This window comes from Peromyscus leucopus, chromosome 6 (genome assembly GCF_004664715.2).
Source record: "Peromyscus leucopus breed LL Stock chromosome 6, UCI_PerLeu_2.1, whole genome shotgun sequence".
In the NCBI taxonomy this organism is placed as follows: Eukaryota; Metazoa; Chordata; class Mammalia; order Rodentia; family Cricetidae; genus Peromyscus; species Peromyscus leucopus.
The window spans coordinates 75,012,724-75,039,706 of record NC_051068.1 but is presented as its reverse complement, the minus strand read 5'-3'; the positions used below and the strand labels follow the sequence as shown (position 1 = coordinate 75,039,706).

At 46.8% G+C, this 26,983-nt stretch overlaps 1 protein-coding gene across 1 annotated transcript in view; it reads right to left on the bottom strand.

Annotated features, from left to right (window-relative positions):
- Positions 1-23,337, bottom strand: part of Vtcn1 (V-set domain containing T cell activation inhibitor 1) — a 68,170-nt gene extending 44,833 nt beyond the window's left edge. Inside the window, 1 exon segment of the mRNA XM_028877292.2 lies at positions 23,077-23,337. Coding sequence (XP_028733125.1) covers positions 23,077-23,108 — 32 coding nt within the window. The 5' untranslated portion in view covers positions 23,109-23,337.
- Between the last annotated feature and the right edge of the window lie 3,646 nt (positions 23,338-26,983).

Sequence of the window (26,983 nt, the reverse complement as noted above, 5' to 3'; positions counted from 1 at the left end):
CCCTTCACCAATGCTTAAGAAGTTGAGAACCACGTAGTGGGGCATGTCTGAACCATCGAGACCCAGACGGGCCCTGTTTTAGGATCCCTGAGGGCAGACCAGACAGGTTTACTATTTTCACATTTGCCTGCTAGGATTTTTTGGGCCACTACTCTTTCAAAAGAGCTTTGGGAGGTGGAGAGATGGCTCAGTGGTTAAAGTACGTGGTATTGTTACACAGGACTCAAGTCTGGTCCCTATCATCCATGCTGGGCAGCTCACAGCCTCCTGCAATTCCAGCTCCAGGGCACCTGATGCCCTCTTCTGGATTCCACATGGACCAGCAGTCACAAGTGCACATAACCTCATACAGACATACACATAAATTAATAATTAAACTAAAATAAGCCTTTTTTTTTTTTTAAGCTTTTTTTCCTAGTCACTTTAACCAGTTAAGGAGAATAGCTGCCACTCTGTAATTTGATCGGTTTTTCCCCCCAGGTATCTAGTAATCCGTTGTTCCCAGTAGCACCCCACAGCTAAGCCCCAGCTTCCTTTCTCCTGTGCATGTGTCCTCCCTCTAGGCAATTTGTGATGGAAGCCAGTGGGGGCATCTCGGTGTCCTCACAGAAGACCCCAGCATACTTCTCTAGATGGACATCATCACGCTGTGTTAAAGCGATTTGCTCCTGCATTTGAGTCTCCTCTAATCTCAGGGGGTTTTCAGGAGCAAGAACTGTATCTTTTTGCTTTTGTGCAATAAGGTGTTAAATTTAAATCTTGAACCAGAGTTCCAATATACAATGGATGCTGCATGCCAAAGAGGCACTGGTTCATTACACAGAGCTTAAAAGGGAATCTTTGACTCACTTCCATAATTCTCAGCCACATCCCTCAGACAAAGGATATAAAAAGGGCTCAGAGCAGGGAGAGATTAGTGAACATATTTCTTTGGAGAATCTTTTTGTTTTGTTTTTTCCTTCGCTGTGAGAACATCCTTTTCTCTCCCAAACATACAGATATGTGCTTTAATGAGTGCATAAATCAAATCATACTTTATAAAACGAATGTGACCTAGAACAAATGAGAGAGGAGAAACAGAGAGACAGAGAGCAGAGACAGACAGAGGGAACAGAGATCTCCACCTGTGAAGTCAATACTGTCTTACAAAGCAAGGCACATGGGTTTCCCCGGCAGGCTGGACAGCCCAGAAATGCGCGGCTTGCTCACCAACAGGGCACCTGGGAATGGGGGCTGACTACTGAGTCATGCTGAGGTGGACGTTCAAGAAATCAGGGGCTGAGGTGACAGCAGGCAACTAAGGAAGTCAAATTTTCATAAGTAGTCTGACTCACCCAGACATCTGGGAATGTGGAACTGAGCTAGCCTTCCACTACAGGATCAAATTATGTCCATGAGATAGCTAAACTCAATGACACTCCATCCTTTTATTTCAGGTAACAACATCTCCTCAAAAAAAGGAAGAAAGGAAGAAAGAAAAAAGAAAAAGAGAAAAAACCCACCTTGGATAGGACTGATTTGAATAGTTAACTAAATATATGTTGGCATTTAAATTCAGCTTTTGTGCCAGAACTATCGCTCAGTGGTAGACGCTAGCCTAGCATATGTGTAGGCCATGAGCTTGCTCACTAGTCCCGCCCCTCATAAAGAGATGTTTTTTTAGATCCACATAACTTATCTTAATGTAGCCACATAAACTTCAGATGTCTTGTGACCCAGTTGTTGACATTCAGTCAATCAAGTGAGCATTAATCACTGAGTGTGGCAGCCTGTGCTTGTGACCCCAGCACTTGAAAAGCCAAGGTGGAGTTACAAGTTCAAGGCCAGCCAGGGAAACATAAAGAGTTTCAGGCCAAGTATTTACTGAACAAGACCCCGTCTCAAAAACAAAGCACAAAGAATAAATCTCAACATAGCAGAAAACTGTACATGAAACCAGTGAACAACTAGGAAAATACTCAAAGGAATTATATGGGCAATGCAGAACAAACCTTCCTTTAAAAAATTCCTTTCTCGAAGCCGGGCGGTGGCGCGCACGCCTTTAATCCCAGCACTCAGGAGGCAGAGGCAGGCGAATCTTTGTGAGTTCGAGGCCAGCCTGGTCTTAAAATTCCTTTCTCAACTTCTATCTCTATAACATTTTTCCTCCCAAAACTCCTCTCCCCACAACTCTCTGAAGATTCTTTCTGGTCTTTTCCCTCTTAGTATGCCCTGCTGTCTATTTTCTGTCCTGTCCCTCACAGTCTATTTATTCTGTGTGGCTTTCTCCGAAGGGTTCATCATTGTGAGTCAGAGCATGGGGAGTTGGTAGACAGAAGGGCTGTGAGTATGTTTTCTTCTGTCACCCTAGACCTGGCTAAGGGCAGCATCAGATGTTAGAGAAGTCAATGGTCCCAGGGCCCTGCAAGTCTTTTTCCACCTTGTAGTAACTTTTATTCTTTGGTTGTGATAAAGAAATGAGAAGAAATAGCTGTCTTTGGTTTTGTTCCCAGTTGAAGTATTGACTATGATGTTTTATCTCATTAGCCATTGATACCCAGGTGAATGAGGAATACCTTGCTAAGAGCATGGTAGAGTGGCAAACTAGAGAAAGGAGACTGAGTAATTGATATCAGCAAAGTGGTAGAATGGGAAGGTCCTCATATTCTCCAACAGTGACACTAACTTGATAGTCATTGTGGACAATGATGCCTATTGTGGAATATTTACTTAACTATGCAAAGATGTGTTTACATCTGTTTAACTGTGTAAAGATGTATTGCATTTGTTTATGTTGTGAAATATTTGTTTATGTAAAGATGTGTTGCATTTGTTTAATTATGTAAAAATGTGATGCTGCTTTACTTTGCCTGCCTAAGGCACCTTATTGGTCTAATAAAAAGCTGAACTACTAGCATGGGGAGAGGTATAAGCAGAACTTCTGGACAGGAAGAGTAATCAGGAGGCGTTTAGAAGAAAGAAAAGGAGATGCCAGGGAGACAGCAGGGACCAGCCAGCCAGACACAGAGGAAACAGGAACATAGGACATACAGAATGAAAGAAAGATAAGAAGCTCCAAGGCAAAATGTAGATGAATAAAAACAGGTTAAATTAAAGAGCTAGTGGGACAAGCCTAAGCTAAGGCCGTGCATTCATAATTAATAATATATTTCTGTGTCTTTATTTGGAAGCTGGTTGGTGGCTCAAAGAAAATTCCAAGTACAGATGCCTCTATAGGAGCTTTGACCTAAGTAGGAGAACAAAAGGCTGTAACTAGTAGGAAGAGGGCTGGTCCCACCACAATCCAGAAACACCTACCTCATACATGCAAAATGAACTTGAAAGGGGTTTACATCTTAATGTAAAACCTGAAAGCCTAAAATGACAGAAAACAATACGGAGAAAAAATCCCAGATGTTTTAGTGATGATAATTAAACATATGATGCTAAAAGCAAAACTAAGCAAATGAGACTACCTCAAACTAAAGAAAATTTCTGTATCATGAAGGAAGCAACAAAACAAAGAGAAAACCCACAGCAAGGAAGAAGTATTTGCTAATTATATACCTGATAAGGGTTCATGTCCAAAACACTTAGGTCATAAGTTGCTACAAGTCAGTAGCAACCCCCAGTAACCTACTTTTGATAGACAAAGAAGCCGAATGATCAACCAGCAGGTGTATGAAAGGTGTCCAGTCATAATCTTCATGGAAGTACCCTATCCCATCCCCTGCCTTTTGAGACAAGATCTATCTTGTAGCATATGCTGGCCTTGATGTCAGATTCTCTTGCCTCAGCCTCCTGAATACTGGAATTACAGGTGTGAGCCTCCATGCCTGGCTGAAATACAAATCTAGACCTCAGTGAGCTAGTTCCTCCACTTCTTAGGGAAGCCTTTATCAGACAGACAAAGAGTCAAAAGCACTAACAAGGGTACGGAGAAAGTGGGACCCCTGTCCATTGTTGATGGCGATGTGCATTGACTGCTCCAGCCATTGTGGGAAACTGCCTGGAAAGTCTTCCCAAATCACCAATGCAACTACCCTATAATCTGTCAACCACACATCTGAGCATGAACCCAAAGGAAGCCATAGCATCTTGAGAAGGCGCCTGTTTGCCCACACCCATTGTGATGCTGTTTGGAAGAACTCCCACACAGAAACACTGAGTGTTCATCAACAGTTTAATGCAGGAAGACGTTGGGGCACAAAAACACCATGGAGTATTATTCAAACTTAAGAAGAAGGAAACCCTACCGTTTGTGACAAGAATAAACTTGGAAGACATTATCCTAGGTGAGATAATGTAGACAAAGAAGGACAAGTAATAGGAGCTCAGCTATGTGCAAAATCTTAGAAGCAGAGAGGTGGTGGGGACCGCCAGGGGCTAGTGGTAGGTGAATGGGGAGATATTGGTCATAGGGTGTCAGCTTTTACACACGAAGTGGATGCGTTCTAGGGACCTGATAGACAGTTATAGCTAATGATATCAGACATTCAAAACCTGATGAAAGAGTAGATCATCTTTTCATATCTCTCTCTCTCTCTCTCTCTCTCTCTCTCTCTCTCTCTCACACACACACACACACACACACACACACACACACAGCATACGCATAGGCACATGCACACATAAAGATACTCTCACACACATACATGCACATATTCACCTGTCTACACAGGCATGCACACAAACAAAACTGCTAGCTGGAATGAAAGATGGACTGGTTAACTCTACACAATGTCATTTCACAGTGAATATCAAATAACCAAATAACTTAAATACAGGCTCTGTCCTCGTCCGCTACGCCTCAACAGAGCTCTGCTCTGTTGAGATCAAGCAGGAAAGTCTCTAATGCTGTAAAATGTGGGGCCATCAGATGCTGTCCTCCCCATTCTACACACCTCCCCTTAAGTTAGTCTAGGTTTCACATCTCAGACTGGATCGGAGGCATCAACCCTCAAACTGAGTCTCCCCCAGGGCTGTTAGCACAGTGTGCCAGGTCAGCGGTTTGCACTCAATAGAATTTTCACAGCGAGAGCCCATTCCCAAGCAAAAACGTGTGCTATAAATTACATAGAAGTTATTTTTCCCCACTCTAGTGAGCACACGTGTTCTCCCTAATTCGTGTGCTGTTGCCAGCAGCCCCAGGCAGTGATTAGACATCAGCCTTGTCCCTCAGCCCAGGGGTGCAGCACCAGGCACTCTGGGATTCCTGATAAGCTGAGCGCTCCACAGTGTGACGCCTTTAGGGAGCCATGAAAGCTACCATCTTGCAATTCTGTTCGTCACAAGTGGTTTTGCCTTGAGGGTAGAAAACCGTGAAGCTGGCAGATAGGCCACGTGTATTAAATGTAGGTCTCACGCTTTCTGCCTTGGGAAACAGTGCTTTTCTTCAGACAAAGGGTTTATTAAGGTAAGTGGAGCCTGGGGGTGCCGCTCAGGGGAGGGATGCTTGGCTTGCTTAGCTAGGTGTGGCAGCAGAGGGGGAAAGAGTAAGTGGCATTTATTGGTATTGGTTAATAAAGTGTTCGTTACATCTGTGAAAGTGGACTGTTCCACTAATCTATTCATTGGCAAATACACGAAAGCATAGGCAGTTTCTGCTTTTGGTCAAAGGTTTAAGTCTTATCTTGCATTTTAGGAGAACTCTCCGAGGCAAGTTCTTCTGGTCCTTCAAAAGCTGCCAGGTCTTGCCACTTTGACCAGCAGAGCGCCCTTTCTCACACTGACGATGCTGCTCCACCAACGCTGTAGCGTTTCCCTCCTCCAGCGCTTTGCAGAAAGGCTGCAGAACGCGGCTCTGGGGTTTGGACTCCAAGGGACTGCTGGGAAGTAGCTTTTGCTACCCAGGAACCTGCCCGAGGTGATTGCCTCCTGGCTAAGCCCAAGCACCTGGCTTCCCCAGTGCCCTGAACAATTTCACTGACAATAAAACCACACTGTGTTTTCTAAATTAAAGAAAGAACAGGTTCTGGAGGCCGATAGACCCAGACCATGCTGTATTTCCTTGGTGTATACTGTATTGAGCAGTGATCATGGAAACATGAAATTGCTGACCGCTGGGAGAGAGTGGTCAGGAAGGGACCTGTGGGCTGAACAGAGTCCTGACAGGCTCTAGACAGCACCTTCCCATTGCTCATTAGCAAATCTTTCTAAGAACGATGTGATTTCATGTTGTCTAATCACCCTTCCAAGTGTCCTCTTTTGCTTTCTCCTGTCACTTGAAGCCTTAACTCACTCAGGTGAAAAATGAGGATGGGAGAACCCACCTTGCCTTGTTGAGAAGATCACACCTGGTTTGGGGTGGCCTCCCTGACTGATCGCACCTAACTTGGGGTAACCTGTGTGATTGATCACACCTGGTTTGTGGTGACCTCTCTGATCATACCTGGTTTGGGGTGGCCTCCCTGACTGATCGCACCTAGCTTGGGGTGACCTCCCTGACTGCTGCTACTGCCGCATGTGCACACGCGCACGCGCACACACACACACACACCTATTTTCTCTCTTCTTCCACCCTTACTCTACCCACTTCTCCATGCTTGGCAATCCACACTCAGATTAGAGGCCACGTCCTCTAAACAGTCTCTCTAACCACACTGTACCACCATCATAACCAAGAATACTCCAAGGTTCTGAGATCAGCCTGTGGTGGCAGTTAGCATAGTGTACAGTAGTTGTGTATTTGTTTATCTGTCTCCTTTCCCTAGTCTGTTCCTAAATATTGAGGCCTCATTCTGCAGTCATGATTGCCTCCCTGGGCTCCGTGGTGCCAGGTACAATAATAAATGTTCAATGAATGTTTGCTAAATAAGTAAATAATGTATGTAAAACTCCTAGAAGCTGCTCAGCCAACATTGGTTAAATCAATAATGGATGCGGTGCTCTGAGAAGGCTGACCCACAGGAGGAGCTTCACATTAAAGGTTGTGGTTGTGGGGCAGCAGGACATCAAAAGGCCACCTCCAGAGGTGACATGAACAACGATCGACCACAAGAAGCAAAATGTCATGCTGCTTCTCTGATATGACTGAAGCCTGAATCTATGGTAAATAAACGGTGGGCATTTGGGAAAGCGTTGTCCAAACTTGCTTATTTTGAAGTTCGAGGTACAGGGGTCTTGGTGCCTTTGCTCGGTTCTCTTTCCTCCAAAGGACAACATGTAGACATGCCTTGTCATGCACGAGGGCTATGTGTAGCCGTCAGCATTATTGCTATGCTGGTCTTTTGCACTTCCCCGTGCTACCCCACATCCCTCATTCACCATCTTACATGCCTCTGCCTCGATCCTTGAAGTTCAGTGTCTCTCTTACATAGGATGCAAACCATCAGCTCTCAATCTCATGCTCCCATGAAGCTGTGAAGAGATGCCCGGATCAGTGGTTTGCACTCCGTAGACCTCTCACAGGGAAAGCCTGCGCACAACGAGGGCCACTTACTGTCTTTCTGACAGATGAAAATATGAGACCTGGAGAAACTGGCCAACACGGGATCACACAGTTCTCTTGGAAAAGATGTCCAGAGAGAAATGGCAGTGCCCATGTCTCCCTCTCCCACTGCTCTCAGAGCACATCATGCACACTGTTAAGATGATTTGACTTCCACATCTCGAGGAGAAATGAAATGTGATGACATGAAATATGACATGGCATGGCCAAGATTCACTGGTATTTGTTTTTTTGGGGGGAGTGGGGGGAAGGGGACCTTGACCATGGCATGGTCAAGATTCACCAGTGTTTGTTTTTTTGGGGGGATTTCTACTTTATGAGAAATCAAAAAGGCTTATTTCTTTATTAATTTTAGAATCATATTGATATATTTGTGTGTGTGTATGTGTGTGTGTGTGTGTGTGTGGTCAGAGGACAACTTATGGAAACTAGTTTTCTCTTTCCATCATGTGGTTCCTGGGCATTGAACTTGGGTCATCAGGCTTGGTAGCATGTGCCTTTATCCACTTGAGCCATCCCACTGATCCCAGAAAGGTTTTTCCTGGTGTCTGGATGTTTGTAGCAGTGCCCCTGAAAGTCAGAGAATGTCTGTCAGGCAGGCCCCCTCTGGGTAGTGCTGCTTTCTGTAAGGGCACAAAATTGCCAGAACCCTATTCCATCTCATTTAACCTCACCAAGCTATAGTCAACTACTATCGTTTAATTAATTCGGCATCCTCTCAGCGGGAACATCTACCTTTCATCTTCTTCCCTGGAGTCCCACTGTTATTCCTAAGTGCATCTGACAAACACTCACATGCTCAGCTACCATAGAGTGTGGGTCACACTGATGACCGTCAGGGAGCCTTAGAACCAGACATCGGTGTTAAAGGCTGTCTCAGGAGAAAGAGTTCCAGAAGGTGGGGTAGGGGAATCAGCACAGAAGGGAGGGAGAGTGGGAAGGGAGGGAAATCTCTCAAGGACCTGATTTAGTCCTGGCCAACTGCTGTCTCAGCACTCTGAAGCTACCCTCGCCCAACACTTCCATTCCATGTCTTGGACATTTTGTTCCAGGGGTTGTCAGCTACCAGACTCCTGTTCTGGCTGTGTGTGTCTTCAGTGCCCACACCCGCGGCAGTAGCCAGCTCTCAGTGCCCTCTCTGCATCCAGACTGAGTAAGTCAACGTGAGCTTTCAGGCAAATCAGATGAACACCCATAAACTAGGGTGATAGCCACTTCCTATAAAGAGGAACTAATTAGCAATTATAATAACGAGGGAGCAGTCAAAATAACAGCCATGTTTATCTAGTAAATCATCTGAGGTGAGCCACCAGTGCCCCCAGAGGAATCTCCTTCTGGTTTACCAGGGAAAGAAAGCCACATGCAGCAAGCGGGGCCCAGCAGCTAGGACTTGCTAGAGCAGGGGAGGTCTGAAAGAGTGACGGCTTTGGATATGAAATGTGTGGGGATTCCTGGGAAGGAATTTCCATGGCCTCCTGGGCATCCGCTCAGCCGGTGCCCATGTCGTTTGGATGTCAGACCAGGCCCTTGATTCTGCCCTGGGATTTTTATTTTTCTAATGATTATTAGGTTAAAGACTCTCTGGCTGCTCCTTTCTCTCTCCCAGAAATCAAGCCACACACCTCTACAGCTGTCTTCAGAGAGCTGATAAGCAATGGGTGCTGTGACCCTGCAGCTCTCACATAACTGGGTTCCCTCCTCCTCCCCTGTTGCTGCTGCGAGTGAGGCCTGCCTACCTCCATACTGCTCGGATCCAAAATGGCCTGGAGTTACAGCTAGATTTTTTTCCTCGTTGTCTTTGAGACAGGGTCTCTCTGTAGTCCTGGCTGTCAGGGAGCTCACTATAGAAACCAGGATGGCCTGAAACTCATGGAGATGGTTTTGCTTCTGCCTCCCAAGTGCTGAGATTTAAGGTTTGTATCACTATGCCCAGCCATAGCTAGACTTTTACCAGTCCCTTCCTAACTTCTAAGATATAGGTGGGGTCACATGGTATGGAACTTGCCCCCTTGAAAGCCGATCAGAGCAAACAACCCTTTTGATTTCCTAGAAATGAAAGGTCCAACTCTCCCTTCCAGGGAGTGGTTCAAAGCTCTAATTCTTCTAATTTGAGGGAAACTGAGGGCATGGAGAGCACTTTCTCATCCTGGCATGCTACTCATGGTGGCTATCTCTGCTAATGAAGCTCTTCCTGAGACCTGAAGCCCTGCTCCTACTCCCGGCCAGGATGCTGTGACTCTGCCAATACAACTCATATCTCATATGAGGTAAACATATCTCAGCTTCCCTTCTTCACCTACAAGACCTGCATATGGAACAACGGTTGCTATTCTTTCCCGTGCCTATGGTGTCCTGATGGGTACTAATTAGTATAACTTTAAAGGATTGCATTTTCATAACACGAGGCTCATCACAGTGGTTTCTTTACCCCTGTAGAACTCTCCAAGCCTTGAGCACTAATGTTCCTAATGAGTGCCGCAGAGGCATTTGTGCCCGATTAAACCAGTGGGATTTATGGCTGTTCTGGTCAAAAGCAATTGAGCATCAAGGACTGGAGGAAGGATCGTAAGTTCAAGGGTGGGCTGCGCTAGACAGCAGGCTGTCTCAGACAAACAAAACAACAACAAAAACTCCTAGCCCTTGGCAGTTTCACATGGCCAATCCTAATGTCACTCAGCATTTCCAGACTTGCTTGACTACAGAACTCTTCTGGGAAAAGCCTAGACGTCAAGTTGGGAAGTACTGTCTTGGGTACAACGTACAAACACTACCGAGTACCCAAGTCATGGAGCTCATATTCAACTAGACTCTGGGTTGAGTAGAACTGCTTTCTAAAAAGCAGAAGGGTGAATCCCATCAGGTCTTTCGAATAAGTTTTCAAGAAGAACAGTGTCGTTATGGTTTGGATCTAAGTGTCTTCCGCAGGGTCATGTGTTTAAGCATGTGGACCACAGTTGGTTTTCTGTTTGGGGAGGCTGTGAGGCCTGGCTGGTGGCTCACTGGGGAAGGCCTTTAAAAGTTCTCTTCTTCTTTTCCTTCAAGGTATGAACATGCTACATTCTAAGTTCCCACTACCATGGACCAAGCCGTACCAGCCATCATGTCTTCCATGCCATGATGGAAACCATGAGCCAAAAAGAAATATCGTCTTCTTTATGTTGCTTCCATCAAGAGTTTTATCAGAGTGATGTCAAAAGTAGCCAATACGAGTGGCCTAATATGGCATTTTCTAACTGGGCAGGAGTGCAAAGACATATTCCTGTATAGGGTTATGACTGCTGCAGCATTAAGTAACAATTCCTTAATTGTACAACTACTTTCAAATTTAGTTTTATTTACACAAATATTCAATAGGAAAAGCAGACTATAAAAGGGTTTCCCCAGTATTAACAACTATTTCAATTATTTATAGTTGGCTTTAGAAGGGGAGAAACAAAAAGAAAATACTTCCAATGAGTAATCCATGGATGACTTTGGGATTTTTTCTTTTCAACATTTCCTTAAATGTTACAATTGTATTTCACAGTGAAACAGGTGCTACGAAGCAGGAAATGGGGAAAATGGGGAGCACTTTAAAGGGGGAAGAGGAGGAGGAGGGAGGGTAATACAAAGGGAGAGGGAGGAAGGAAGATAAATAACACTAAGAATATTTTTAAAGCCATAGAGAACATTAGTTTATAAGCTTATTTAAACACACACACACACACACACACACACACACACACAGGATATACACATAGGATGATAATATTCCGACAGCCATAGATTCACCAAAACCCTTGTACTAGGCATGGGAAACCTCCCTTTGATTCTTGCTCATGGGAGTCCAAGGGAACTACAAAAAAGTATAGTTGGTTTTCATTGCCCCTGAAGCCTTCTAGAAAAGAATGTGAGATCCTATTGCTAAAGACATCACACACTTTGGACACAGGACTTGGAGGAATCAAGCTGGAACTAACCTGGAAGCCTTTTTCCCGAGAGCTGGCCCTCATAGCATTGGAAGGTGCTATGCAAGCTACCGAGGGAGAAAAGCAATCAGTATTCCTTCTCAGTCGCAAAGCCTACGACCCACCCAGCAAGATGTTTCCAATGGTGCAATCATGACACCTTTATCTTGGGGGTAGCTAACAGCTATCTAGATGTGCTGAAGTCCCACTCAATAGGAAGGAATTCATGTGTGATACTGTAAGGCTAACCAGCCACCAAGAGCTAAAAGTCCTAGATCCTAGAGCAGAGCCTGTTACATCCATTTCCCTAAACCAGTAGATGCAATTTCTAGCTGTATTCTAAATACTTATCCTTATGCCCACAGATAAATGTAGCTCTCACTCATCAAAGAAACTTTTTTTCCCAACAGGTGGAGACTACTTCAGAGATCCCCAACTGGTCAAAATGCAGACGACACATTATTCCTTCAGTGTTTGAGTCCATACCAGACTATCCTCTGAGACAATCTCAAAGATCCTGTTCCTGTCTTTCCAGGTGGGAGAGAAAGATCAAAGAGAAGACCACCAGGCACGACCATGTTGAGATCTTCCAGCCTCCTTACTGAACTGGGCAGAATTGAAGATCTGTGATGGTTCATTTGCCAATTTGATTGGGTTAAGAACACCAATGGCATTTAGAAAGTACACTTTTGGAAGTATTTATGAGCATGTTTCCAGAGAGGATTACTGAAGGGGGTTAGACCAGCTTTTAATGTGGATGACATCATCCCATGGATTGGAGTCTTTGAATTAAAAAGGAGAAAGCTGATGAGTACCAGCATTCTTCCCTCTCTACTGGTATACTGAGATGTGAGCAAGCCCCAGCATGTGTTCCTGCAGTCATCCTGCCTGCCATCGCGCCTTCCTGACCATGTGGACTAACCTAACCAACCACCATAGCTAAAGAAGTCATCGATTCTAGAGAAGAGCCTACTACTTCCCATTCCCTAATTTATTCAATATAATTTCTAACTGTATTCTAACTACCCATTCTTATACCCACAGATGAGTGCAGCTCTCGCTACAGCGGACTCTGTTCCCTCAAACCGTGAGCCGGAATAAATCCTTCCTCCCTTAAGTTGTCTCTTGTCAAATATCAGATCACAGAGATGAGAAAAGTCACTAGTAAAAGACCTGAAGGTAAAGTGTTATCCTTTGAGCAGCCTCTCCCACCCAGAAGTAGCCTACCCACACAGATTCCAAAACCTATAGGCATTCCCAGCACACAACAGCTCATGTGTGCGCATTTAAGGTATGTGTGTGCAAGTTTGTGTAGGAGTGTGCCCACACGTCCATGCTACTATGCAAGGCTAAAGTCAGTGTTGGATGTCTTCCTCTATTGTCGTTCACCTGGTTCTTTGAGGCAGGGTCTCTCACAGCACCTGGAGCTCACAGATTGGGCAATAGGGATCCTCCGACCTCCACCTCCTTGGTGCTAGGATTACAGCCATGCACAGCCTTGCTGGGCTTTTTATGTGGCTGTTGAATATCTGAGTTCAGGTCCTTGTGTGTGTACAGCAAGCACTCTTCTGTCTGAGTTATCTCTGTGGCTGCCAATAGCTCCTTCCCAAAGCCTGGAAGTCTTCTCTTTGAAATAGCCACACTCTTTACATAGGATGATTAGCTGTCTCAGCAAGGCCCCGAACACTGAATCTTAACGCTTCAAAATACTGTACGCTTATCAGGGGAAGTGACAACAGAGAGCAGCAGTAACATAGGTGCACTCAGAAGAGCCTGGTGGGTTCATCTGGCACCTGGCGGGCAGTCATAGAGCGGTTGCCATGGAAAGTGTCTTCTCATTCTTACTCAGGGCACTGCAGCAGCAGTTGTGGGAAGCTGGTGGAGGTTGTCCTTATCACTGCACGCAGGAGTTCCTCTGCCCATGCCTTCAGGCAAAGCCTGACCTGCGGAACAGCCTCGATACTGTAGCTCCACAGGGATGCTCAGAAAGGCCCAGCTAACTGAAGAAGACCCTTGCTCCTCAGACCTCAGTGGGGAATTTCTCTGCATAAAGGATGTTCGGGGGGGGGGGGTCTGCTTTACTTCTCTCCCTTCTGTTCTGCTCCCAGATGCAGCCTAGGTCACAAGCTCTGGTCTAGCAGTGATTGGCAAGCCCAACTCCCATATTCCTCGTGCACTGTCCTTGTGAGGGGGCTGACTTAATAAGCACCAGGTGGGGCTCCTCTGCAGGGGAGCCCCACAGAGCTGCCCCCCCAATGAAGGTGTCTGTGGCAGCAAGGAGAGGGCCTTGGCTGGCTTTTGCTGAATTTCCACAAGCTTGCATTAAAGATGTTAGATGAAGGTCACCTGGTCTCAAGCCAACGGGAGGACAGCAAGACTTTCCCATTGACTGCGGCATCTTTTTAACCGAAAAGACAGTCACCAAGACATATCCTGTCTTCGAAGAAAAGAAGAAAGGGATGGGAAATGGATTGATTCTCTGGACAGGTAGAAGCTAAAATCAAAGATCAGCTCCTTGCTTGGAGTGATTCCTCACCTGACTCTCCCTCCACAGTGCTCTCCATCAGGACCTGTCTGGAAATGTCCCAAACTTTAAGGGCATTTGACTGAGGCTATTCTGGGGTCTGCAGGATGCTCCTTCCTACACTACATAGTGCTTGCTTTAAAAGAATGGATTTCATTCTTGTTTTTTTGAGACAGGGTACAGGCTGGCCTTAAACTCATGGTGGACCCCTGTGATCACAGGCATGAGGCACCATGCCCAGCCCTGTCTGTTATTTACTTGACTCACCCTCCCACACCTTACGGTGCTTTATGAAGGGTATGCCAGCCACTGCAAAGAGTGATGGTCCCAGTGCTGTTACCTTCTGCTCCTGGAGCCTGAAGCCTTCTGGCAAAGGAAAGAATCCATCGTCAAACACAGGACAGGAATGATGTGCTGGGTCCTTGTGCCAGAGGCGAGTTCCCTGGCTACAGGATGTTAACTGCTACCACAGGTGTAGAGAAGCTGAGGCTCGCTCCAAGAGCTGCGGCCCATGTCATGGTGAGGAGGGAAGGAACAGACCATGCTGTCATGGAAACCAAAGAGGGAGTGTTTCCAGGAGGTCATAGGGCATCTGTATTGAGAGCTGTCGTAAAGGCAAGTAAAGGAAGCTGTCGTAAAGGAAGAAGAGAGAAGCAAGAACGGACACAACACTGTGAGGAAATGTGATAAGAGGCATTGACAGATGTAATATCTTGGTCCAGTGGGGATGAAAGATCCAAGCGGGGGCATCACAACTGCACAGGTAGGCGGCAGTGAGGGTTGGTAAGTGCTTTGTCAAGCTCAATTTGCATATTCCCCACACGATCCTGTAGTATTGGCTTGGAGATGGTTCCCAGATCAGGAGCCCAGGCACAAAGAAAATAAGAAGCTTACTCAAGGCCACACAGTAAGAAAGTAGTTTACCCAGGAATGGACAGGTGTGCTAGGTCCACTCTGTGTTCAGAACCCCCCAGGACACCCATCAGATCAATCCCTGTAGACCAGCCTTGCAATAGGTTGGCTGAGGAGGGAAAGAGCGAGATGGGGTGGACAGCCAGAGCAGGTGTGAGGCTGAGAGACAGTTTTTCTCTCTAAGATGGAAAATCCTGATGCCTGGTCTGTGTGCTGATTGGGGGAATAGAGGTACAGGAAAGATTGATGGGGACAACTAGAGGAAGTGTGCATGAGCTGGGAGATGAGACACATGGGGAGTATGTGGAAATGACCTTGATAGTGCTGGGCAAATCTGCACCAAGATATCTAGTCTGAGGTCAGAGAAAGGACACCTATGAATGTGGCAGCTGGAAAATGAGGAGGTAAAGGAGTACCTGTCTGGTCATTTCCATTTTCTCCGTGAAGGATGAAGTCAGACAATCATGTGAGACCAAGGTAATGAGAAGGCATGGCTTTGTCAGAGGACTGAAGAGAGACAAGAGATGAGATGTGTGGAACAGCCATTCTGGGAGCAGGAGTGCGAAGAAAACACAAAGAATCGGAATAGCTAGATAAAAGGTACCATTCGATGCCCCCAGATGTTACTAACGCTGTTTCTCAAGTCTTCTTTGGCTTTTATTCCATGAAATTTTTCATTTTAAATCTACAGAAAAAGAAAGGAAACTTCTCTCCTGTTACTGTCTTGCTGGAACTAGCAGAAACGAGCCAGAAAGGATGCTATCATAAATCTTGACATATGCTAACCTTGGGATTTTGAAAGGTAAATATAAAGGCAAACAGAATGCGGACTTCTTACCTATAGAAATCCATGCCTTTGCTTTCATTTTTTTTTTTTTTATCAAGACCCATCCATTGCTCTTCTAAACATTTTTTAAAGAGGAATATGGCATAACTGATCTCAGGTGAAGTTTATGTCCATCTGGATTAAACCTTTGCCCTTTTGCTGGGGCATCACAGACTTGAGTGAAACTGCTTTGTATGGCTCTGTGAGCCTGAGTGGGTATCAGAGGCACCCAGGGGACTTTTGAGTGCGGATCACTGGGCCCACTCCAGTTCGGTATGTCTGGAGGGGCTAAGAATGTTCTCTTGTAACAGCTCCCAGGTGCTGCTGATGCGGGCCACACTTGGAATATTGGGGTGACTATGGGAAGGTATGTGGCTTCCAGTCCACCCAGTTCAACATCTCTGGGGACAGAGAGTTCTCCTACATCTCACAGAGCAAGGCCTAAGAAGAAGACATCTCTGATTTGATGAAACCTAGAACATTCTAGACACAAAGGTTCTTCTTGGAATGATCCTGACCCTATCTCCCTCCAAATCACTGTGTTTCTCCAGAAAACATAGGGAAGGAACCATTCATCAAGAGCAGGGACCCATTGAGTGCCAATTCTACAGGATGCAGAAGTCTGTCCTTTACCAGTTCAGTTAGGTCTCACGTCAACCCTAAAGGCCAGGGAGCTATTGACACCCAATTTACTGATGAGGAATAAGAACAAAGAGATTAAATAGCTTACTTAGGTCACACAGCAAGTAAATGGAGAAAGGAACTGGTCGAACTAACTCCAGTATTTCTCCATTAGGGGTAAATATGAATGAAGCTTTGGATGCTCAGATCTGAAGACCCCTGATGCTTGAGTAAAACAATCTTCTTAGGGCAGCACAGCTTTTGTCTGAGGCAACTAGTGTCACAGGACCCTGAAAATGTCCTTTTCTGTGATTCCTTAATTGCATGACTTCGGAGAAGCCACATACTTCATTTTAGTTGTCTGAGGGGTATACAGACGCAAAGTTCAAGTGCTGTGAGAATATGCTTCTTTGTTGCTATGTTTACCATCTGTGGTAATTTGAATGTAATTGCCCCCATAATCTTGTAGGGAGTGGCACTATTAGGAGATGTGACTGTGTTGGCGTGGGTGCGGCCTTGTTGGAGGAAGTGTGTCACTGTGGGGGCAGGATTTCAGGTTTCCTATGCTCAGGATATCACCCAGTATCTCAGTCCACTTCCTGTTGCCTGCAAGATGTAGGACTCTCACCTACTTCTCCAGCACCATGTCTGCCTGCACGCTGCCATGTCCCACCATGAGGATAGTGGACTGAACCTCTGAACTGTAAGTGAGCCACCCCAGTTAAATGTTTTTCTTTATAAGAGTTGCCATGGTCATATGGTGTTTCTTCACAGCAGTAGAAACCCTAACTAAGACACCATCTATAGAGCAACTACTGAAATAATGGAGACCCCAATCTGGGGCTTCAGCCTAACTCCCCATCAGCCAGCCAGGGAGTCTTCTGCAGTGGCAGTCAGTATTGAGTTGGGTTCTGCTTGAGTGGCAGGAGATGAAGCAAGTTGGTTAGAAGGAGGACTATCTTTATAACTCAGTAGACAGCACAAGCTAGGACCATGTGGGTTCCCAGCATGGGTTGGCAGAGAGGCAATAATCGTGCCTCAGTATCTGCAGCCATAAAATGGAGACAATTAGAAGTGTGATGCAGTTGAGCTACGTGACCATTATGGGTCATTGGCCCATAGCTCTAACTGTGTTCTGGTGGGTGTTGCTTTTGTTGTGGAAACTTGTGTAAGAAAGCTATGAACTTACTGTAAATCTTGGATGGGCCAGAGTGTATGAAGTTCTTCCCACAAGGCAGCCTTCTTTTTTTTTTTTTTTTTTTTTTTAAGTTACATATATGTAAATACACTTAAAAACAAGGACATTTAAAAGAAAATGCCCCAACATGTCTACATTATCTCTGTGGAAAAGACAGTCCTGGGAAAAATATTCTTGGTTCTTTTCACATGACCAAAGATAATAAGATATATAAAACCATGCATATTCCCTCACTGTACTTGGCTTTGCTTAAGCTAACTGTAAACATCACCTCATGTTTTGCTTGCTTTATTAATAAAAATAATTTGCACTACTTGAGCTCAGACACCTAGATAGAGTCCCCTACTTGTCCCCATATATCACATCTTTGAAATATCCTTCGAGCCTGGGAAACAGCCTCCCTGGCTGCAGGGTGGGTTGACACTTGTCATCAACAAGGTATCATCAAAGATGTAGATGCTGAGCTGTGCACACAGTAGGGCCTCCCAAGCTCACCTGGAAGCCCCTGGCCACAGCGTCTGGATGCTCAACGCTGCAGTCAGACACAGGTTTTCTCAGGTGAGGATTTGAGAAATGGCAGTCTCATACCCACAGACAGGTGTGATCCACTTGACTTTTGTTTTTTTCCCTCAAAAAAACTCTGTGGGTAGAGTGTGGTTGAGATGGACTATCTTGGGGAGTGGGGGATGGCTCAGTGCTATGAAAACAAGAGGACCTGAGTTCAAACCTCCAGTTCCCATGTAAAAATAAGGCACTGCCAGGTGCACCCATAATTCCAGAATTGGGGGACAGAGGCTGGCAGAACTCCCAGGAGCTCGCTGACCAGCCAGTCTAGCAGGAAAAAATGATCCTTGGGCTCAGTAAGAGACTGACCTAGCTTGCTGTCTATTGCTGTGATAAACACTTGACCAAAACCAACTTGGCAGAGGGTAGTGGGATTACATACTACAGCTTACAGTCTGTCTCAAAAGGAAGGCAGGGCAGCACCTAGAGGCAGGAACTGAAAAGCAGAACCACAGAGGAACATTGCTCACTGGCATGCTCTTCATGGCTTGCTCAGCTTGCTTTCTTATACAATTCAGGACATTTGTTCAGGAGTGGCACTGCCCATAGTGGGCTGGGACCTCCCACATAATCATTAATCAAGAAAATGTCCCATAGACTCGCTGAGAGGCCATCTGATAAAGGCAATCCCACAACTGAGATTCCCTCTTTCTGGACGACTCTCATATGTGTCAAGCTGACAAACAGGTACCCCACTTCTAATCATTGATAACAAGTGATATCATCTCTCAGACTTTTGGCTAAGATCAAGTGTAAAAACAAAGATCAAAAATAATAGAGGAAAACAGCCAATGTCCTTTGGTCTCTACATGATCATGTGTGTGCATATGCATGTATACACACACACACACACACACACACACACACACACACACACACATGCTTAGCTATTTAAAAATCCTCAATGCCATCACTACAGCATCTGTTTGCTAAGGACAGAAACACCAATGGCCAGAGTTGAAGATAGGATCTCATGGCCAGCCAGCCACATAATGAACATTATAGAGGAACTTGCATAAAATAAATATAGTAATGGCTGATATCTGTAAAACATTAGGATGTGTCAGGTACATAATTATTACATGTCATTCACACAACCCAAGCAGTTATTTACTGTCACCAGCCCCATTTTACAGGTAGGGAAACTGAGGCTTATGGAGGGTAAGCATTCACAATGATATCAGTCCAGGCAGTCTAAAGCCAGAGCTCAGATATGTATCTAGAGTGATAGCTATTCCCTTCTCCCTGACAAAAATGATCATGTCAGATCCTTAGTGAGGGAAGTAAAAGCACCAGGAATGTTATATTCATAAGCACGTCTGGCTGGGAACATAAAAGAGGCAATTAAGATACCTAGAAAAAGCTGAAAGGGACTTCAAAGCTGGAGCGGCATAGGATCTGCTGGTGAAAAAGTGAGAGTCACCACAGTGGGCAGAGGTGTGGACAAGCGCGTGTTCAGATGATACACAAGTACTCATGGGAGCCGATGACCCTGGAGCCTTCAGTTTAATAGGCTCCAAGAGATAAAAGTTGGACTCATCTTTTGTCGTCTCTGTGGGGTTTGAAGTGTTAACCTCATCAAGGCTGAGCTCTCTCTAACCAGACAAGGGTAGACAGCGCGGCAGGCATTGTGTCTGATTATCCAGCTCGCATTTGTGGGGGGACATGGGAGACCAGGACTCAGAACAAAGCTCCCGTGAGTCTCCTTTGCTCAAGTTTCCATCATCTATTTTAGCCACCTCATGCGATAGAGAGACACCCACCCTTTTTCTGTCCAGTACTTTTCTTCTTTGGAGGTCTTTATCAGTCCTATAATCTTCTTGAATTTCAGAGAGAGGGGTTTCATGGAGCCCCAGGGTTTGGTGGTCCGTGGAAATCTACTCTGCTGGTAGTTGTGATTTCTCAGGTCTGATCTCTCTACCTCTCTGGACAGTCAGTCTTTCCTCACTTCCCTTCTCTGCCTACCCCTAAATGTCAGTGTTTTTCACCTCTCTGTCCCTGGCCCTTTGTCCTCCTATGAGCTTTCCTTAGGAGACACGCCCATGTAACCATTCTCTGCCTGAGAGCTGCTGACCATTTAATCCCAATCCATGACCCATGCTAGTTTCTTCCTCACACTTTCTGCTTTCCTTAACATCTTCACCTGATGGTCCCAGAGGAATCTCAAACTCATTATGCACCAAACTTAAGGAACTCCTCTATAACACCCCCTTCCTTCACCTCACTCTGCCCCATCCAGGGCCAGGGACCTCATTCCGGGATCTGCCCTTCACCTCTTCCCCATGCTTCTCGAATCTATTTCCCTTCCCCCGGGTTCTAGTATCTTTCTCTCTTCCTCGCCCCTATCATTCTGACAGCAACTGCCTCCCATCTGCTCTCATTGCCTCCAGACTTCTGGCTACCTAGGGTGAACATTCAGATTCCTCTGCTTGAGAATCTTTGAGGGCCAATCGCTACCAATAACCCATCCCTAGCTCTCAGTCTGCTAAATCAGGCCTCATGTGACCTGGTGCCACCTCCCTGCCCCATTTCTCAGTGCTTCTCAGAATTCACGTTGTCATGGTATGACAGTGGCCAGCAGCTTCCTGTGTTGGATCATAGGTTTTAGTTTGTCCTCCTCCTTCCCCGGAAAGTGACTTTCTCGTTCCTTTTTAACTTGGTCCCTACTAACTCATTTTTAAAGAAGGAGCCCAGACATCTGGCTGAGGCAACCCTCCCCAAGGCATTGAGCAAGAAAGGACTCCCATTGGCATCCTGAGCCTCTCATCCCATAACATAGGCATGACATCTTTGGGAGTCTTTGACTATTGTTAGACTATACACTTGTCAGCATCTTGGTGTCTTTGTCCCAGGGTCTAATGCAACACCCCACAGAGAATAGATACCCTGATACATTGTTCACTAGAACACAACACCTTCAGAGAAGGGAGTCTAACTTCTCCACCCTTGGACTCCAAGCAGCACTTGACAAAAGTTTCGTGAGTGAATGCTGGTGTCATGGACCGCCATGATGGTAGGGGAGTCTGGATCACACAGCTCCTCATGTGCCAGGGCATTTTACCCCTGGCAAGCATACATTCTGAGAGAGAGGTTTGAAGCGATTGAACTCTCTATTAAGGGAGCAATCTGCTTGGTCTGCAGAAGATGGTAGACCCTCCCATGAGCTATGCCGTGGAACTGTTGTTAATGAGAGGAACTATAAAGGGGAGTATGGAGAAAGGGAGGGGACTGGTTGGCACTGAGGGAAGATGCTGGGTTTCCCCCAGTGGGTTCTTTTTGTATCTAGAGGAAAGCTTCTGGTCCCTCTTTCTACTGAGATGTCCAGTGCTCCCTTCCCAGGCTGTCCCCCTCATGGTTTGTCTCTGTTTTTGCAATGCAACATTTAAATAGTGAACAAGGCAACCAGGGCCAACAAGAGGAGCCTCTGTTGACCCTAATGGGTCTCTAAACCTTAAAGGGTGGAGGACCCACATTTTCAACACCCACCTCTGGCTGGTCCACCAGCAAAACCAGCCAGGCTGGTTGTAATGTATTATTAGAAAGCCCACACGCCGGTCCTTGGAACAACAGAGACACTTGTTTCTTGTTTCCCATTCTGGGGACCTAAGCTTGGGTGATGGAGGAGGAAGGCAATGGTGGGAGCAGGAGTGAGCATCTCATAGGCTTTGCAGGGTGAGTGGGTTCAAAGCTGCCCCGCCCCTTATACATACAGCTCCAGGGCTGCGAACAAATGACTGATTTCTCTGAGGTGACTGAACCTTCACAAGGGGTAGTGAGACTTCAGATACCACGGGAAGGCAGTGGGTAGAAGGCAGGAGAAAAGGTGCTTGCAGGAGGCTAGCCCCTGACACAGGCACTTTCTGACGACATTCGCAGGCTGGGATGCTGGATGGAGGTGATGGCCACCTGTTACTTCTCCAGGGCCCTGGCCCAGCACTGTGAGGAAGGGGTGCTTCCCAGACCCCCTCTGTTGATCCTGTGGAGCTCTGTCCCCCCTCTTGCTGAACCTGAGTGAGGGGGAATTCTGCTTCAGGGAAAAGAATTTTCTAGGCTGTCTGTGGGAAGTGATGTTCACTTGGTCTTTTTATAGACTTCTCATTGTTAATCGTTTTCCTTTCTACCTCGCCTTCTTTCCTTTCCTTTTTTTTTTTTTTAAATCTGGAAGAGACACATAAAAATGGGAGGATTGGTCCTTCAAACAACCCCTAGAACCAGCAAACATATCATCTTAAAAACTGTAATGAGTTGGGACTGACGTCGAATCACCACCTATTTCAGGGGAAACAAAAGCATTCATTTTCCATCTCTTTCCAGTCAGAAAGGTAAATGATGCCCTGAGGAGAAAGGCAACTGGAACAGAGCTGAGGAGCAAAAGGTGGCAGAGGAGCTTGCTTCTTTTTACTGTATCTCGTTTCCATTTCTGGAGGGGGTTAGGCCGCAATGAACACCAGGGTCTCCTCTCCAGGCTCTCCTGGGAAAGCAAGGGACCCCATTTCCTGCCAGGTCTGGGGTAGGGCACTGGTGTGAGTTGCTCGGTAGTACAGAGAAATTATACCACAGGAGAGTCGAAGAACATTTGCCTGCTTCCCCCTGAGGGCTGCATAGAGGGTGTCCTGTGTTAAAGCCACCCCCAGTCCCTGATCTCCATCCATTCTATGCAGCCCCATGCCACTGGGTTTTAGTGTGCCCAAACATCTCCGTGAGGTCCCAAGTGTGGTACACATAGTTTTCAGCCCACAACTGCCCTGGTAGGGATGATAAAACCTTCCACCATATATCACCAACCAGAACCTTCCCTGAGTCTGAGCAGGTGCCCAAGAGGCTGTGTGTGCACTGTTGAATTTGACTAACCTCTTCCTGACCCAATGCCGGATCAGATAAGGGTGCAAGTGTGGCCTGTAGCACAGCCCAGAAGTTCTCAGTATCTCCCAAAGACCCCATCCCTGTTCTTAATCTGGAGGGAGGGGGGAGAACGAGGGAGGGAGGGAGAGAGAGAGAGAGAGAGAGAGAGAGAGAGAGAGAGAGAGAGAGAGAGAGCATGAGCATGCACGTTACCTCCAGAAGATGATCTGCCCCAAGGAAGCCATGGTGAGGGCAGAGTGGGCTGGTGAGTGGAGCTGCCTGCCGCTGCCCTCCTGTGTGTTGTGACTCACAAGGAGCACCTGTGGGCCGGCTTTAAATAATGCAGGCCGGGAGGGGTGTATGCAGCTGTGGACAGCTCAGGTATGAGGAAACAGCTCCGCGGAGCCAAGGCCCAGCGATGCCTTCCAGGCCCCAACCTGTGAGAGGATGAGGAGAAGTTTCCCAGCCCCGACCTCAGAGGGCAGGGGGAGGGTGCTTTAGCTTCCAACTGCATCAGGGAGAGCTAGCTAAGGGGGATGCAAGCTCACAGTCTGTCAGAGGAGTCTGGGACACTGCAGGGGTATAGAAGTGCCCATTCCTGCCGGTGCTGACCTCAGACATAGGCTGGGTCACCCCATAGAGTCTCTCTCTGCTGCATCTGACATAGGCTGGGTCACCCCATAGAGTCTCTCTCTGCTGCATCTGATCCTGGCTGGTGCTGACCTCTGACAGTAGGCTGGGTCGTCATCTCCCCCCCCCCCCTCCATGCCATAGAGTCATTCTCGCACATCTGACTCATGCTGGGCCACCACGGAGAGGCTAGCTGAAGAGACAAGAACCCTATTATGTTACTGAAGATCTCGGACGAAGTCCAGCCTATGAGCAAATCTCTGCTGGTTTTCTTTCAGTGAAAGTGAAAGGGACCTCCTTGCCGCCCCACCCCCCACCCCAAACCCCCATTTCTTGTTGCGGTTTTGTGGAGCCAGAGATGTTGAGGATACATTGCAGGGAAAACTGTTCAAAGCGAATGGATTAGCATTCCGATTTTAACTGCAAGGCAGATCAGTCTCTCTGTCTCTGTCTCTGTGTCTCTCCTGTCTCTGAGATGAATCTCACACTAGTCCTGGCTGACTGGCTTGAAACTCACTAAGCTCTCTATGTAGCCCAGGCTGGCTCATGCTTCTGTTAATCCTCCTGCCTTAGCTCCTGAGCACTGGGATTACAGCCTAGGATGCTTCCAAAGGAAGAAAGCTTGCTTCCTACATATTGTCTCCTCTACTCTTGGAAGGGGAATGTCCTTGATGGCAAAGTGACTTTATAGGAGAGGAGGAGAGGTGCCTCAGGCCTTCTGTGGTCATTCCAGATTGGACCAGGGGCTTTTGGAATCACCAAGGAGTAGAGCTGAGGAGGAAGGACTGAGTGGCAAGAGGAGATGACTTCAGAAGAGAGACTGTTTCCCTGGGAACTGATCGCTGAGGTCGAGGACAGGCAGGTCAATTTCCTGGAGAGTTTCAAGATGAGCACTCCGCCTTTGTCTAATGCATCTCTTCCAGGCTAAGTGGGTTTAGGAGAAGGTTCACGTGCCTTCCCTCTCCCTAAAAAAAGCTAAGAGCAATGCCCTGGACTCTACAAAGTGCCCGTGAAGATGGGACTTGTAGGGACTGGGACGTTGAAGTCACTGGAGGCCATAGCTTCCCTAGATCTATATATACATTCTGACTGAGGCACAGAGCCCTAAAAAGAGTGGCTCCGCCTCCAACACTCCTTTAGCAGCCACAGGCTGTCTCCAAGGGAAGGTCTAAGGAAGGCCCTGGAAGAAAGCAGGACAGCCCAGTAGACAGCCCTCTGAGAGAGCATGTCACCAGGGGGCAGATTCTGCCATTTCTGGAGAAGCAAACTGATATCACTCCAGCTCTGGCTGTGAAACTGGAACAGTAAACACAATGAAGAAATTTGCATGCGTGTGTGTGTGTGTGTGTGTGTGTGTGTGTGTGTGTGTGTGTGTGTGTGTGTGGACACAGAGAGACAGACAGAATGACAGAAGCTTTGATCGCTCTTCGGCATTTGAGGGACATGACACTGTTCTCCACGACTCTCTGCTAATCCCCGTCATTTTCTTTCACTCTCTCGTAAGCAATGGACTTCTCTGGGATTAAGTTCTCTGCCCACTCTTCACACAGCACGATGTCCCTAGAGTGGCCTCCACCACTGCTCGGCTTCAGCTGCCCTGCATCTGGAATCCCCGATAGCACATCCTGGGCTCATGCCCCTTGAGCTCCAACCCCACACAGCCAGCTGCTCATCTCCACTGTGCTCTCCCTCAGAGACACCACAAGCAGACAGGTTCATCTATGTCTGCAGCCTCGCCAATCTGCTTTGTTACACCTCTCGGAACACAGCAGCCCTGTGTGCTATTGCCAAGGCCAAGGGAATAAGCTGACGAAGATTAAAAAGAAAAGTCACACAACTGGTTCACATCCAGAAGGAGAAAGGCATGCATGCCCAGGGAGAGTCGCAGGAGTGATACACTCCTCCACTTGACATTATTAAAAACCATGGTGCCCTGTTGGCTCGAAGGACAGTTTCAGAGGCTCACGGGTGCTTATTAGAAGGTTTCCAAGAGGCCTCTGTGGAATTTGAATGTGCACAAGGAGAGAGATTATCCTTTCAGTCTTACTGACTTGCCGGGGCTTCACCGTAGGGTGGAAGGCTGCGCTCTCTTAACAGAGATGGGGAATTCCAGAGTTTCCACTCAGCCACGCGTGGACAGAAGCAAGCTTTTCCTCTAGACCAAATGCTTCCTGTGTCTCCAAACACCGTATTTGGGTGGTATCATCCTTTGAGGCTCAGCATGGGGCTGCACAAGTCAGGAACTTGAGCGTCACGTTTTCCTCCCTCTTCCCTTGCTCCATAAATCCCTGCGTCCACCCATCTCCTGACTCTTCCGCTTTGATGGCTTTGGTACGGTGGTCAGAACGAAGTGCGGCAGGCTGGGCGTTCAGTCTGGGAATGATGTGCTGACAGGCTCCATGTCTCCTGAAGCCCACCCCCTCGCCTCGGCTTGGGGTCTCAAATCTTTGCAGTCTTCCTCTGCAGAGCTATTTGAGAGGTGGCTTGCAACCATCTGTGACTTCAGTTCCAATGACCTCCTCTAGTGTCTGTGGGTTCGTGCACACACATGTGCATATACATACACTCAGGTACACATACACATATGAAAGAAAATAAACATGAATTAAACAAAAACTTAGTTTACAAGTGTCATTATTCCCCGAGGCAGCCCCTAGGGGGCATTTGATCCACTTCTGCAATGATCTTTCTAAAACGCGGATCCAATGAAACTATCTTCTTCCTCCTGGGCTCTGGCCTCTGCCCAGCTCTCCAGATTTCCTCTCCCGGCCCCCTTCTCACTCTGTGGACCAGGCATGCTGCACTGCTTTCTCTCTCGTGTCCTACTTTGCCAGGCCACTCAACCTGGCTCTATCTCTTCCCCTGGAATATCCCCCTGCCTTTTTCTTGGCTTATACGAAACTGTGGGAAATCTTCCCCAACCACTTCTACCTGGCAGGTTCTGTTCTCTCTGCTCCCACGCGACACTGGTGCTGACTCCCGAGGTTCTGTCTGAATTGTGACTGTTGACTTGTCTCTCTCCTCGACCAGTCACACCATAAAAACAGAAGAGGTCTCTTAACCCTCTTTGTATTTCACACTAACTCGAGGCATGCACAGAACAAGCGATCATTAAATATTTGCTGAATAAACACATCTGTTCCTTTCAAAGTGCACAAGCGTGGCCCTGTTTCCTGTTTCTACATCTGTCTTGTCGCTGGTCTGTGAGCTCCTGGAGGATAAAAAAACCATCCTTTTCTTTGTCACCAGGTCCTAGCACCCACCCGGACATAAAAAGGACTTGGTGACGCTTGATGGATGGGGAACAGGGAGCAGCTTGGGCTGTGATCCATCAAGCACGTCCCGGAGCTGTCTGCTGAGTTGGATTGACACCATTAGAGGCAGGAGGAAACATGCTGCGTGGGGAAGAAGGAGCCATTTAGGCTTGAGCACAAAAGCGAAAGCAGAAATAATTGGTTTTTTGAAATAAAATCAGTTTCCTTTTTATTGA